At 43.1% G+C, this 13,643-nt stretch overlaps 2 protein-coding genes across 2 annotated transcripts in view; one reads left to right on the top strand and one right to left on the bottom strand.

Annotated features, from left to right (window-relative positions):
• Nucleotides 1-10,647, top strand: part of Ube2r2 (ubiquitin conjugating enzyme E2 R2) — a 21,610-nt gene extending 10,963 nt beyond the window's left edge. Inside the window, exons 3-4 of the mRNA XM_050156140.1 lie at nt 8,242-8,376; nt 9,640-10,647. Of these exons, the coding sequence (XP_050012097.1) occupies nt 8,242-8,376; nt 9,640-9,859 (355 nt within the window). The 3' untranslated portion in view covers nt 9,860-10,647. The remainder of the gene's footprint in view (nt 1-8,241; nt 8,377-9,639) is intronic.
• A 2,893-nt stretch (nt 10,648-13,540) lies between these two features.
• Ubap2 (ubiquitin associated protein 2) overlaps nt 13,541-13,643 on the bottom strand; it is a 68,716-nt gene continuing 68,613 nt past the window's right edge. Inside the window, exon 25 of the mRNA XM_050155910.1 lies at nt 13,541-13,634. Within this exon, the coding sequence (XP_050011867.1) occupies nt 13,541-13,634 (94 nt within the window). The remainder of the gene's footprint in view (nt 13,635-13,643) is intronic.

Genomic DNA, 13,643 nt, shown 5'->3' with positions numbered 1-13,643 from the left:
TTTATTTATTATGTATACAGTGTTCTGTCTGCATGTATGCCTGAATGTCAGAAGAGGGCATGCACGTGCAGGCCTGCTTTCTTCAGAGAAAGGGCGAATGATGCCTGGTTACCTGGAGTGCTGGCGTGGCACGGCCACAGACCCTGATGATCCTTTGCTAGCTGCAAATTCCCCCAAATCCTGAGAATTGTTTAGGCCTCAATCCTAGGCTTTGCCTCTCAGTGGATAGAACTCATACTTATGAAAGTTGCTTCATACTTTGCATCAATCCTATGCTTAGTGCAAATTCTACCTGCCTAGGACCTCGCCCTGAGCATTGTCTCAGCCAGTTGAGCTCATAATGAGTTAGATTAGAGGACTACGCAGCAAGATCCTGTCTCAGGAGAGAGCTGACTCTGAGTTATGTAGGCAAGCTCAGTGTATGTCATCTGCTTTGGAACTGGCTACCTAGTATCTCTGCTCCATGTAGCTGTCGTGTATTCCTTCAGCAGAAGTTCTTCTCCGAGGGGGAAATCTCTCGGGGTCATTCAAGAAGACTTTCGTTGGTTGTCTTTGGGAATATTTTTACTTGTCTTTTTTGTTTCTGTTACTTATAAAGTTTTTTGTTTTTTTAAACAAGGTTTTACTGTGTAGCCTAGCTGACCTCAATTTTGTAACCTTCCTGCCACCATCTCCCGAGTCCTGCTATTACAGGCATGCACCACATCTAGCTTGTTTAAGGAGGTTCTAAAGGTAGATAGTAAATTGCCAGTCTGTTTGAGGGTCACTTATTATACTATCATGTCTCACTGTGTAGTTCTGGTTGTCTTGGAACTTACCCTGTAGACCAGGTTTGCCTTCATTTGCACCATCTGTCTCTGCCTCCCAAAGGCTCAGCATACTGATACACTGAAATATTGACTCAAGAGACACAGGGCAGGTAGGGCAATCTTTTCTTTCACACCACTTTGCTGCTAATTCGTCAGTGTTGAGTAGCTTGTCTGGCTCAGAGGATTGATGTCTGAGTTCAGCTTTAGGGTCACTGTAGCAGGACTGCAGTGGAACTAGCATGAGGTGTCTGACTTGTCTGTCATCAGTCACAGCTGCTGCCTGGCACTGGCAACATATTCTCATGGGTTGGGGTTTCCTGTGCTCTTCAGCTTGTAAGTGGGCATATTCATAAGGTAGAGTTGTTTGGAAGGGTCTTTGTGACCTACAGAATATAAAACCTTCTTTAAGAGCTCAGCCTGTACAGTTTTAAGTGTTGGCTGGAGCAATAAAAAAGAAAGAGACCAGTTATCCACTAAAGCCTGATAGGTTCTGGAGGAAGTCCAGACACCAGGGAGCACAGTGATGTTGAGTGGTCCTTAGTCTCTAGTTAACAGAAACAACCTCCCCTAGTTCTTGTTTTGGCCATAACCAAGCTGAGACCAGGGAGTTTGTCAAAGCCCTGCTTACAGTTCATAGCTCCTTTCTCTGAGATACATCTCCAGAACTACTGTTATCTCCCCTGTTTCCTGTAGGGCAAGAAAGTGGTCTTCAGTGGAGCCAAATGGATGGGCCTAATCCAGCAGTCACAGATGCATATAAAGTTTCTTGTCTAGTTTTTTCTATAACCCACTGGAAGGACAAAGAGCCAAGTTCTGCTACAAGCATGTGTGGGCAGAAAAGGCACAGCTAAGGGGGAAGTTGTAGTCACTTGTCCTGAAATTCTTTTAAACCTTACTCGTGGCCAGAGAGATTTTATTTGTCCCCTTGATTTTTGTGTATTGAGTCCCAGTGAACATTGCCATTAATTTTTGCTTTTTTTTGCAAGTAAAGATATCTTTTATATTTAAAATTGCTTCTATTTGAAAGACAGGGTCTTACGTAGTTAGTTCAGTCTGGCTAGGAACTTGCTGTGTTGCTCTGGTTGACTTTGAACTCCTGATCCCATTGCCTTTTCCTTTCAGCTGCTCGATGTGCTTAGTGCTTACCTTGGTGAGTAAAGGTACTTCCTTGTAAGCCTGGCAATCCAAGTTTCACCCCCAGAGCCCATAAAAAGGTGGAAGGAGAGAACTGACTCCACAAAATTGTCTTTGTTTTTGTTTATTTGTTTTTTTGGTTTTTTTATTTTTGTTTTTTGAGACAAGGTTTCTCTGTAGCTTTGGTGCCTGTCCTGGAACTAGCTCTTGTAGACCAGGCTAGCCTTGAACTCCCAGAGATCTGCCTGCCTCTGCCTCCCGAGTGCTGGGATTAAAGAACCAAGTTTTGCTAGGCCTATAAATCTTATCTACAAATCTCTGTGTTAAGGTAGAGTTTTTGTTTTTGCTTTAAAAAAAAAAGATTGATTTATTTATTATGTACAAATTGTTCTGCCTTCATGTCTGCCTGCAGGCCAGAAGAGGGCACCAGATCTCATTACAGATGGCTATGAGCCATCATGTCGGTGCTGGGAATTGAACTCAGGTCATCTGGAAGATTAGCCAGTGCTCTTAACCTCTGAGCCATCTCTCCAGACTTAGGCTTTTTAAAATTGAACTTTTTGCTTCTCAAATGCTGCTCTGGGGAGTATACGTAGACTTGGGAGGGAAAAAAAAGCAGGTTGATTTATTTGTTTGTTGTTGGGTTTTATTGGAGGCAGTGTCTCACTGTGTAGTCTTTTTTTTTAATATTTATTTATTTATAATTTATTTATACAATATTCTGTCTGTGTATGCCTGCAGGCCAGAAGAGGGCACCAGACCCCATTACAGATGGTTGTGAGCCACCATGTGGTTACTGGGAATTGAACTCAGGACCTTTGGAAAAGCAGGCAATTAACCTCTGAGCCATCTCTCCAGCTCACTGTGTAGTCTTGACTTGCTTGGAACTTGCTATGTTCTTTGAGCTCACAGATCTGCCTGCCTCTGCTTAAAAGTCTGCAACACAGGTCAGAAGATGGTGTGCACACCTTTGATCCCAGCACTCAGGAGGCAGAGGCAGGATGATCTTTGTGGGTTTGAGGCCAGCCTGGTCTACAGAGTGAGTTCCAGGACAACCAGGACTGTCTCACAGAGAAGACTTGTCTCGAAAAACAAAGTCTGCAACACCATGGCCAGGTGTTCTGAGATCTGCAAACTGTCACAAGAAGCTAGTTTGCATGCATTGAGAGAGAGAGAGAGAGAGAGAGAGAGAGAGAGAAGAGAGGAGAGAGTACATGCATGCATTTTCCCTACCCATTTTGTAACAGGCTTTGTCCCTTTCCTGTTTTACCTACAAGTGAAATAGGCTTTCCTTAACACACGATTTTCCTATTTTTATCTGTGATTTTCTGCTCACCCACACAGAGTGTTATGTTGGTGCATTTTCCATTGTTAAGCGTGCTGGTATTATAGGCAGGCACCACCACTGCATGGCCTAGTAGTTCTTTTCTTGGTCACGGTTGTTTTGGCTATCCTGGGATTTCAGTTTTTCCATAGAGTTTGTCCTTTCAAGGTCTGTAAAGAATTGTGTTGGAATGCTTTTGGTAGGAAGGCCATTTTTATTATACGTATTTTATTATATTGACCCTACTGATCCATGAGCCTGGGATATCTTTCCGTCTTCTGATATCTTTTCCAGTTTCTTTCTTCAATGACTTGACGTTCTTATCATACAAATCTTTCACTTCTTTTGTTAGTGTTACTTCAAGATATTTTATATTATTTAATGTGAAGGGTATTGTGCCCCAATGCATTTCTCAGTCTATCATTTCTATATAGGAGGGCTATTGGGTTTTGTGAGTTATTCTGTATCCAGCTACTTTACTGAAAGTAATCAGGTGTAGAATTTTTGGGGTCACTTATGTAGACTGTCATCACCTGCAAATAATGATCCTTTGATTTCTTCCTTTCCAATTTGTATTCCCTTGATCTCCTTCAGTTGTCTTATTGCTCTAGCTAAGAATTGAAGTACTATTTTTTTCTCCTTTCAGTTTGTTTATATGGTGGATTACATTGACTGATTTTTTTTTTTTAAATGTTGAATTGTTTCTGCATCTCTAGGATGAAGCCAACTTGGTCATGATGGATGATCTTTTTGATGTTCTTGGATTTGGTTTGTGAGGGTTTTTATTGTTTTGTTTTTTTGAGAAAAGGATTTCTTTGGTTGTTCCTATAGACCAGGTTGGTCTCCAACTCACGAGATCGCTTGCTTCTACCTTCTAAGTGCTGGAATTAAAGGTGTGTGCCACCAGTGCCCAACCTTTGGGGGGTGGATTGCTATTATTTTATTGAGCATTTTTGCATCTATGTTCATAAGGGAGATTGATTTGTAATTCTTCTTTGTTAAATGTTTGTGTAGTTTGGGAGTCAGGATAACTATTGCCTCATAAATTAATTTAGCAATGTTCCTTTTATTTCTAGAATAATGTGAGGAGTATTGGTATTAGTTCCTCTTTGACAGTCTTGTAGAATTCTGCACTTTTGGTTGGGAGACATTTGATGACTGCATTTATTCCTTAGGGTTATAGATCTGTTTATCTGATTGTGATGCTTAGGTAAGTGGGATCTATTGAGAAAATTATCCATTAATTTTAAAATTTCCAATTTTGTGGAGTATAGGTTTTTAAAGTATGACCTAATTATTATTTTTTTTGATTTCCTCAGTGTCTGTTGTTAGCCGCCTCCCCCATGTTTCTGATTTTGTTAATTTGAATATTCCCTCTCAGTTTTTTAGTTAATTTGGATAAGGGTTTGTCTATCTTAATGATTTTCGCAAAGAACCAACTCTTTATGTTTCTTTGAGTCTTTGTATTGTTCTTTGTTTCTATATTATTGATTTCAGCTCTCAGTTTGATTATTTCCTGCTAGCTCCTCCTCCTGGATGAGCTTAATTCTTTTTGCTTTAGAGCTTTCAGGTGTGCTGCTAAATTGCTAGTGAGAGAGTTCTCCAAATTCTTTATATTGGCTCTTAGTGCTATGAACTTTGAACCTCTTAGCACTGCTTTCATTGTGTCCCGTAAGTTTGGGTATGTTGTGCATTCGTTTTCATTGAATTCTAGTAAGTCTTTAATTTCTTTGCCTTAACTTAGTTTTCATTCAGTAGAGTTGTTCAGTTTCCGTGAGTTTGTAGTCTTTCTGCTGTTGTTGAAATCCAGCTTTAATGCATGGTAGTCTGATAGGTAAGGGAGTTATTTCAGTTTCTTGTCTCTGTTGAGACTTGCTGTGTGAGCAGGTATGTTGTCAGTTTTGGAGGAGGTTCATGATATGCTAGGAAGAAGGTGTGTTCTTTTGTGTTTGGGCGAATTGTTCTGTAGATGTCTGTTAGGTTCATTTGATCTATAGCCAGTTAGCTCCAGTGTTTCTCTGCTTAGTTTCTGGCTGGATGACCTGTCTCTTGGCAAGAGTGGGTTTTGAAGTCTCCCACATTAGTGTGTAACGATCAGCTTGTAATGTAAGCTGTAGTAGCACTGTTTCTTTTATAAACGTGGGTTATATCAGGCGTTTTCTTTTGTGCCACCAACCAGCTCCCAAATCATGGCATGGAGACTATGGAGTTATGAATGCTTGGCCTAACTTAGGCTCATTCCCGGCTAGCACTTTGGACTTAAATTAACCTTCTTTTCATTATCTACTGTTTGCCTCAGGGCTTTTTACCTTTTTCCCCCTATCTGTTTTATCTTCTTTTTCTGTTGTCTCTGACTGGCTGGCTGGCTGGTCGGTCCTGGGCATCTCCCTCTTTCTCTCCTCCTTCCTCTCTTTCCTAGTTTTCTTTTATTTTTCTCTCTCTGCCAGCCTCGCCTCTAACCCTAGCTATGGGCCATTCAGTTCTTTATTAGACCAATCAGATGCTTTAGGCAGGCAAGGTGACATAGACACACATCTTTTCATAATTAAACAAATGCAACAAAAACAAATGTAACACATCTTTACATAGTTAAATATTCCACAGAAGTGGGTGCTCTTGCATTTGGGGTAGACATTAAGAATTGAAAGATCATTCTGAGGGATTTTTCCTTTGGTGAGTGTAAGATTTCCCTCCCTCCCTCCCTCCCCCCCTCCCCCCCCCACTCCCCCTTTCTCTCCTTTGAAACAAAATTTCTCTGTAGCTTTGGAGACTGTCCTGGAACTAGCTCTTGTAGACCAGGCTGGCCTTGAACTCACAGAGATCTGCCTGCCTCTGCCTCCCGAGTGCTGGGAGCTCCCCTGTCTCTTGATTAGTTTTGGTTAGCTTTCATTTAATTGGAAAATCTTTTTCCGACCCTTTCCTCTATATTTGATGCTAAGGTATGTTTCTTGGGCATAGCAGAAGGATGGGTTCTGTTTTCAATCCATTCTGTTAGTCTGTTTTTCTTTACTGGGAATTGAGTGTATTGATAGCAATGACCAGTGATTGTTAATTACTGTTATTTTGTTGTTATTGTTTGTTGGTGGTGGTGGTGATGGTGTGTATAAGTGTGTGTGTGTTTCTTTTGGTTTTGCTGGTGGGAAGTTATTTCCTATGATTTCGTAGGTATAGTTAACCTCCTTAGGTTAGAGTTTTCCTTCTAGGGCCTTCTGAAGGGTTGGATTTGTGAATATTGTTTAAATTTGACTTTATCATGGAACATCTTGTTTTCTCCATCTTTGGTGATTGAAAGTTTGCTGTGTGGTCTCTTAAAGAGTCTGCAGCACATCTGTCCAGGCCCTTCTGACTTTTAGAGTTTCCTTTGAGAAGGCAGGTGTAATTCAGGTATGCCTTTCTATGTTACTTGGTCTTTTTCCCTTATAACTTTTGATATTCTTTGTTATGTGTATTTAGTAGTTTGGTTATGTGGCGAGGGGACTTTCTTTTCTTGTCCAGTCTATTTGGTGTTCTGTAAGCTTACTTGTGCCTTTATAGGCCTCTCCTTCTTTAGTTAGGAGCATTTTCTTATATGATTTTGGTGAAATATTTTCTGGGCCATTGAGCTGGGTTTCTTAGGTTTGGTCTTTTCACAGTATCCCATATTTCCTAAATGTTTTATGTCAAGAATTTTTTAGATTTAACATTTCCTTTTACTAATGTATCTGTTTCTTCTATGCTGTCTTCAATGCCAGATAGTCTCATCTCTTGTATTCTGCTGGTGAAGCTGGCCTCTGTAGTTCCTCTTTACTTACCTAGTTTTCCTTCCAGAATTCCTCCTGTTTGTATTTTCTCTATTGCTTCTATTTCTATTTTCAGGTCTTGGACAGTTTTGTCTCCTACAACTTTTTTTGTTCTTTTTGGCCTTCTTTTATTTCCTTCAACCTTTTGTTAATCTCTTCCTTGATTTCTTTAGTTTATTCATTTCCTCCCTGAAGTCCTCAGTCCCACGCAGAGTTGGCTTTAAGGATGTTTTCATGTGCTCCAGCTGTGTTGGAATAGTCGGGCTTGCTGTGTTAGGATAGCTGGACTCTGGTGACATATTACCTGGCTGTTACTGTGCTGTTACACTGGCCTCCAGGCTGTTGTGTTTGTGGTGATACAGGTCTAAGTGCCTCCTCAAGAGTTTCCTCTCTGGTCTTCTGGCCTATGGTTGAGTAGAGGGGGTCTTCACCTGAGTTGGGGGCTGTACTTCTGGTGACCAGTGTAGTCTCTTATGGAGCAGGGCACCTCTTGAGTTCTGGTGGTCGTCTGCAAGGCCTGTGATCCAGGAGGGAGTCTCAGCTTGTATTGGGGGCTGGGTCAAGGTGATGAGAAGTGGGGGTGTTGGGGATAGATTGGGGGCACTGAGAGTTGGGTAGGTACACTGGCAGGCGGCCCATCTGGAGTTCTGGAAGCCAGGGTAAATGACTTCTGGTCCTAATCCTAATAAGATATCTATATATATTAATGCTAACAGCATTTTCCCTGCATGTTCACCTGCAGGGCAGAAGAGAGCATCAGATCTCATTACAGATGGTTGTGAGCCACCATGTGTTGTTGGGAATTGAACTCAGGACCTCTGGAAGAGCAGCTAGTGCTAACCTCTGAGCCATCTCTCCAGCCCCTAAAATTTTTTTTAAACCATATTTACTCTGTATGTATGTATGTATGTATGTATGTATGTATGTATGTATGTCATCTAAGCAGAAGTGTGAGAACAACTTGGGATAGTTATTCTCTTCCTGTCGTGTTCATCCTGGCTACCAGAGTCCAGTCTCCAGGCTTGGTGGCACCTTTACCTGCGGGGCCATCATCTCCCCAGCTCCCAAAACAAAACCGTATCATCACTTTTCATAAGTCTTCAAATATAACCTCACATTTGTATTAAACTTGACTGTAATTTCTTTGAAAACTACTTTGTGAACAGGGTTTCACAGTGGCTCCTTTGCTTTCCAGGACTATCCTGTTAAGTGTAATCTCACTGCTTAATGAGCCCAACACCTTTTCTCCAGCCAACGTGGATGCTTCAGTGATGTTCAGGAAATGGAGGGACAGTAAAGGAAAAGACAAGGAGTACGCTGAGATCATCAGGTGAGTCAGAGCGTAGCATTCTGGACCTCACTGCTCACGTGCAAACTTCAATATCCTGTTATTTTAAAACAATTCTCAGCTTATGGAGTAGGGATCTTAAGAGAACCCAGAACAAAAACAAAAACTCATTAGAAAGCAGGGCCGGGAGACACACGGAACGGGACGGATGTATTTGCAGGCTAGCCTTGAACGCAGAGATCAGAGATCCAACAGAGTACTGGGTTACAGTGTACATCACTCTGCCCTGCTTGTCTTTCATGGTCAGCCACTGAGGTGAATTTAAGTCAAGAATCAAGGGGCTGGAGAGATGGCTCAGAGGTTAAGAGCACTGACTGTTCTTCCAGATGACCTGAGTTCAATTTCCAGCAACCACACGGTGGCTCACAACCATTTCTATTGCAATCTGGTTCCCTTTTCTGGTATGCAGACAGAACACAAGTAGTGTAAGTGGTAAAGACCTATAGCAGCTACAGGAATATGTGCAAAGCCTGGGACAAACTAAAGCTTAAGGGAAGCGGTGTTCTTATGTTTTCAGTTTTTCCAGTCTTGATGCCTTTGGTTTTTGTACTTTTGGGATGAAACTGTTTTACACTTAAACAACCAGCACTTGCTGCACACCTGTTACCTGACACGCCCCACTGGGTGATGGGAGACTGGAAGAGCACTCCAGACCAACGAGACTCCGTGACATGGGGACCTAGCAGCCAAGGGGAGGAAACTGAGGAATCAGCTTCGTGCATTAAAGGCACCGCAGATGTGCTGGGCTCTAGCTAAGAGCTGGCTGGATTGCTTGATACATGCTCTGGGTTTGATTCCCAACATCCTTCCCCCCATACACACACACAAACAAGGCTGACTCTAAATTCAGAACGCACATAAAAAGCCAGGAGTAGCATCAGTAATCCCTGAGCCCTCAGCAGGAGATGGGAGGCAAAGACAGGATTACAGTGAAGAGATTTTTGTCTCAAACAAGGCTAAAATGTTAAGCGAGGAGCCTCTATGATGGCACCTGCCTTAGTGTGCTGCAGGGTATCTGTCCTATCTGGAGTATTCAAAGGGAATGATGAGAATATTTATTGATTATGGTCAGTTACAAGTTTCTTAAAAACAGAAGCTTAAACCAAGTACAATGGGTTTTGCGCATAATCCCCACATAAGGAGACTTAAGGGCAAGAGGATTAGAGTTGAAGGCCAGTGTGTGTTAGTGACATCCTCTCAAACAAAAGCAGACTCGTACAAACCATTGTGTCATTCTCTGTTCAGGAAACAGGTCTCGGCCACTAAGGCTGAAGCAGAAAAGGATGGAGTGAAGGTCCCCACAACCCTGGCAGAATACTGCATCAAAACTAAAGTGCCTTCCAATGACAACAGCTCAGATCTGCTGTATGACGACTTGTATGACGACGACATTGATGATGAAGACGAGGAGGAAGAGGACGCCGACTGTTACGATGATGATGATTCTGGGAACGAGGAGTCGTGACATGTTCCTTCAGTGCCCCTGTACTGCCCTGACGTCTCAGGCCAAAGGGAGGGGAGCAAGTGGGGATCTATGGTGGCCCCTCAGCAAAAACTTACTCATGGGGTGGGGAAACACACAGCTCCTGCTGACTCCCCGCGGATCTCAGTTTGCTCCTTTTTATGGACCTTTACTGGAGAGAAAGTACCCTCCACAGAATGTCTGAATTCTTGCATTCTTTACCCTTCCATCACTGTATTGATTCTTTTTAAAGAAAAAAAAAAGCCACCACCCTTCAAACTCCCACCTCACTTCATCTCTGCAGAATGTTCACAGCAAAACACGTTTGTCTGTTTTTAGATTCTTGAAGAATTAGTCTGTTTAAGACATTATGTGTTTAAAGCTGGGAACTCACTGGGAGTCCACAAGTGCTGCATATATTGGGTAGCAAAAGAAAATGGGGGAAAAAAAACACAAAACCAAAAAAAAAAAAATAAACAAAACCCACAAAACAAACTTTAAAAAAAAAAAAAAGCCAATTTGCCAAGCAAGGTTTAGCTGCTCCTTTCCATTAGTGCGTGTGCATTTGTTCAGCCCGTGGTGGTGAATTTTGTTTCTTTCCCTTCCTAAGGCTGGGATGCAGTGGGCATCAGGGACTTACTCTTGCTAATCCTGATGAAGTGTGCTGCTTCTGCCTCTATGACATCACCCCAACATGGAGGCTACAGCTACTCTGAGAGAAATCAGATTTTGTTTTTTTGGAATTGATTGGGATCTAAAGCCTGAAATAAATATTCATACTTTACATAGAACTGAGCACTTGGTTGCTATTTATTTTAAAGATAGGGCATCCTTTTTTCTGCCAGAGTGGGGTGAGTGGGGGGGACATGAAAGGCCGTGTGTGTGAAGTTTTAGTTATGAAAACAGAATTGAAAATTGTACCAGTTTTGATTGATGCTGCTGAGGGGGAAGTTCAAAAGCCACTGTTGGGGGAGGAAACATCTCAGATACTCAAATGAGGGTTATTTTTTAAGTAACCGTTTTTAATCATTCAGTATTAATCCTAGGTGCATGTGTTAAGATTTTGGTTTCCATCGAGCTGCTCCTCCTGGTAGTGACACTTGTGGGCGTGTGTGACCTTCCACTGTACTTTGGGCCAGAGTGCCAGCAGGAATTGTTCCTGAAGCTTCCCCTAGGCTTATCTCAGTTTTGGCAGGGCTGCAGTTGTTGCAGCTGGTTCCCAGATCTCAATCACGCCTTGCTTTCAATCAAGAGTGAACTCCTTTAGCCTTCACCATCCAGGGACTTCAGATTTGAAGTAAAATTTTTGTTCCTCTTTCAGCAAACTGCTTTGACATAAAACTAGTTTTCAGAAGGATAGGATGCTACGATCCTTGTATACCAGCTCAGATAGGAACTGGGGAAGACGGATCCTCCACTGTCGAGTAGGTGCCCCTTCCTTCCTTCGTTTCTGATCTCAGGGTTTTCATTCACTCTTTGAACGCTCCTGACTGAATGCTATTTCCCAGTTCTCTGGCCTCTAAAAAGACTTAAAATTCCTCTCAATACTCCCGGACAGCCTGCAGCCCTGGACCCATAGGTGGTGCTGTTCTTTCCCCTTACACCAGCCCACTGAAGCTAAAGCATCTCACTCCCAGGGATGGTAAGCAGAGAGGCAAGTGGAGGTGGGCCTCTCAGCTTCTGTTGCCATAACTGTTAAGGCTGGGTTTGCATTTGACGTGAAAATGAACAGCTTTTTAGTCTAATCAAGGCCGCAGTGGGGCTGAGTGGAGAAAGTATATAGTGACATGATTCTGTTATTGCTTCTCTCATACTATTCCAGAATCCTATCAGCCACACTCTACTTTTGTAGAGCCCTTCTTCCCCCTCTCCTGGCCATTATTTGCTGGGTTCCATCTTGTCCACTGGAAGGGAAATGTATAGCTCTCTTGAAAAATCACCCTGATGCACAAGGTTTACATTTGCAACTAAAAAGATTCAGATGCAATTTTCAATTAAACCAGCAGACACAACCAATTTTAGTAGTTTCCTTAGCTAAAATTGATGTTTTTTTCAGTTTAACTTATGAGAAAATTTTACCTTTTTTTGCATTTTGTGTTGACTTCTCCTTAGTGATTTATTTTGTCTTTTTCTGCCCACCTGTCTCCTAATAAAAAATGTGAAATAAAATATACCTGTACTGCTACTTCCCCATGGGTCATCCCTCCCCACCCCCACCTGGACAAAGCCAGGTCTCACTTGGGCTCCAGGGACCTTTTTTTAGAGACCACCTTTAGTCAATAACCTCCGTTAGTCCCCTCATTCATGAGGCAGAGGAACAAAGATTGCTGCAGGAGACTACACGGGGTGTTCCTGCCTCAGTTGGCCAGAATCATGAGTCAACAGCTACGTCTGATGGCTGACTATTGCTCCTGACTAAAGCAGATGTCTGTCATTGTGAACCCCAAATCCTCCAAACTTCAAATAGTCTCATCTAAGTAGATATGGCTCACTTCAAATTCGCTAATCCCCAACACTGCCTGGCTCTGGGATATCACCCTTTGCTCCCTTTCCCCCAAAACTTGTCCTCAGAGCATTTTTGAATGAAGTGTGCTCCTCTTATGTAGCCTAGTCTGAAACAGTGCTGTGGAGTTGGAGCTGACACTTGAGGATAATGCCATCCCAACTTGACTCCGTCAGCGGAAGCAAGGGGCAGGCACAGGCAGTTATGGGCCTGGAGTAATAGTTGGCTTCCTTTCAGGTCACCAGTCACTACCCCGGCACTCCTGCTCTCCGGACCATTATACAGATGGCCAGAAAAGGCTTATTAGCTTTCCTGAGCACCGCCTAGGCCTACAGAGAAAGGTCAAAAGACAATTCAAGTGGCTGTCCTTGTGAGGTCCAGTGACTCCCAAACCATCCTTAGTCACAGTACACAGAGAACCAGCTTGCTCTCAGAACTTTATTAGGTGGAGTTTGGATGAGAGAAAACCCTGAAACAGTTGCCCGCCTGGTTTAGGACAACTGGTATGGAGCAGCCTTTGTTTGGTACAGGCTTTCACTGAGATGGAAGCGGATTGATTTCTTTTTATGGGAGCTGACTGGCTGAACATCTTGAGACCCAGTTCAGATTGTTTTAAATGGTTGGTCAAAGGCAAGCCCCTAGGGTAGGGCCAAACCAGAAGGCCTTGCTGTGCAGGCAGACGGGTTTTTGCTGGACAGGTCATCTCTGCTATTCCCAGTTTATGATCTGTTGGAATGGGGACCATTACAAAAATCAGTTTCTCAAAAACAGTATGAATTACAGAGGGAAGAAACAATGGTTCACAGCGAGCGAGATAAAGAAAAGTCGTGATTCTTCATTGGAACCTGACCCCAGTCCCCAAACCAGCAGTCCTTCAAATAGCCCACTGAGCTGGGGACCACGTGGGAGGCCAGAAGGCAGAAGGGGTGGGGCTTGCTTGGCTACAGTGAGGGTGTCCACATGGGGAGAGCACACACCCCAGCTCCTCCAGGCTTATATCACATTTACAAACACATACATAAATACATCACATACAACAGTGGGTCTGGGAGGCAGGCTTCCCACAGAGGCTCAGCTGACACAGTTAGGTCTCAGAATTCTAGGAAAGGGCACCGTGCTCCCAGAAATGTGCTCCATGTGTTCTCTCCTGCCCAAGAGCCCACCCTCGTGTTTTTCAGGGTCTAGTTTGTCCAGTATGGAGAGCTGCCATAGGTGGGTTTGGAGGCTTGAGACTTGGGCTGCAGGGAGCTGGGCTGGCTGCGCTGACCAGAGCCACTCGGGGTA

The sequence above is a fragment of the Alexandromys fortis genome, unplaced genomic scaffold (assembly GCF_014885135.2).
Source record: "Alexandromys fortis isolate MF-2015 unplaced genomic scaffold, M_Fortis_MF-2015_v1.1 scaffold_92, whole genome shotgun sequence".
Lineage (NCBI taxonomy): Eukaryota > Metazoa > Chordata > Mammalia > Rodentia > Cricetidae > Alexandromys > Alexandromys fortis.
The sequence above is the reverse complement of the archived record's forward strand: the minus strand, read 5'-3'. Positions and strand labels throughout refer to the sequence as shown.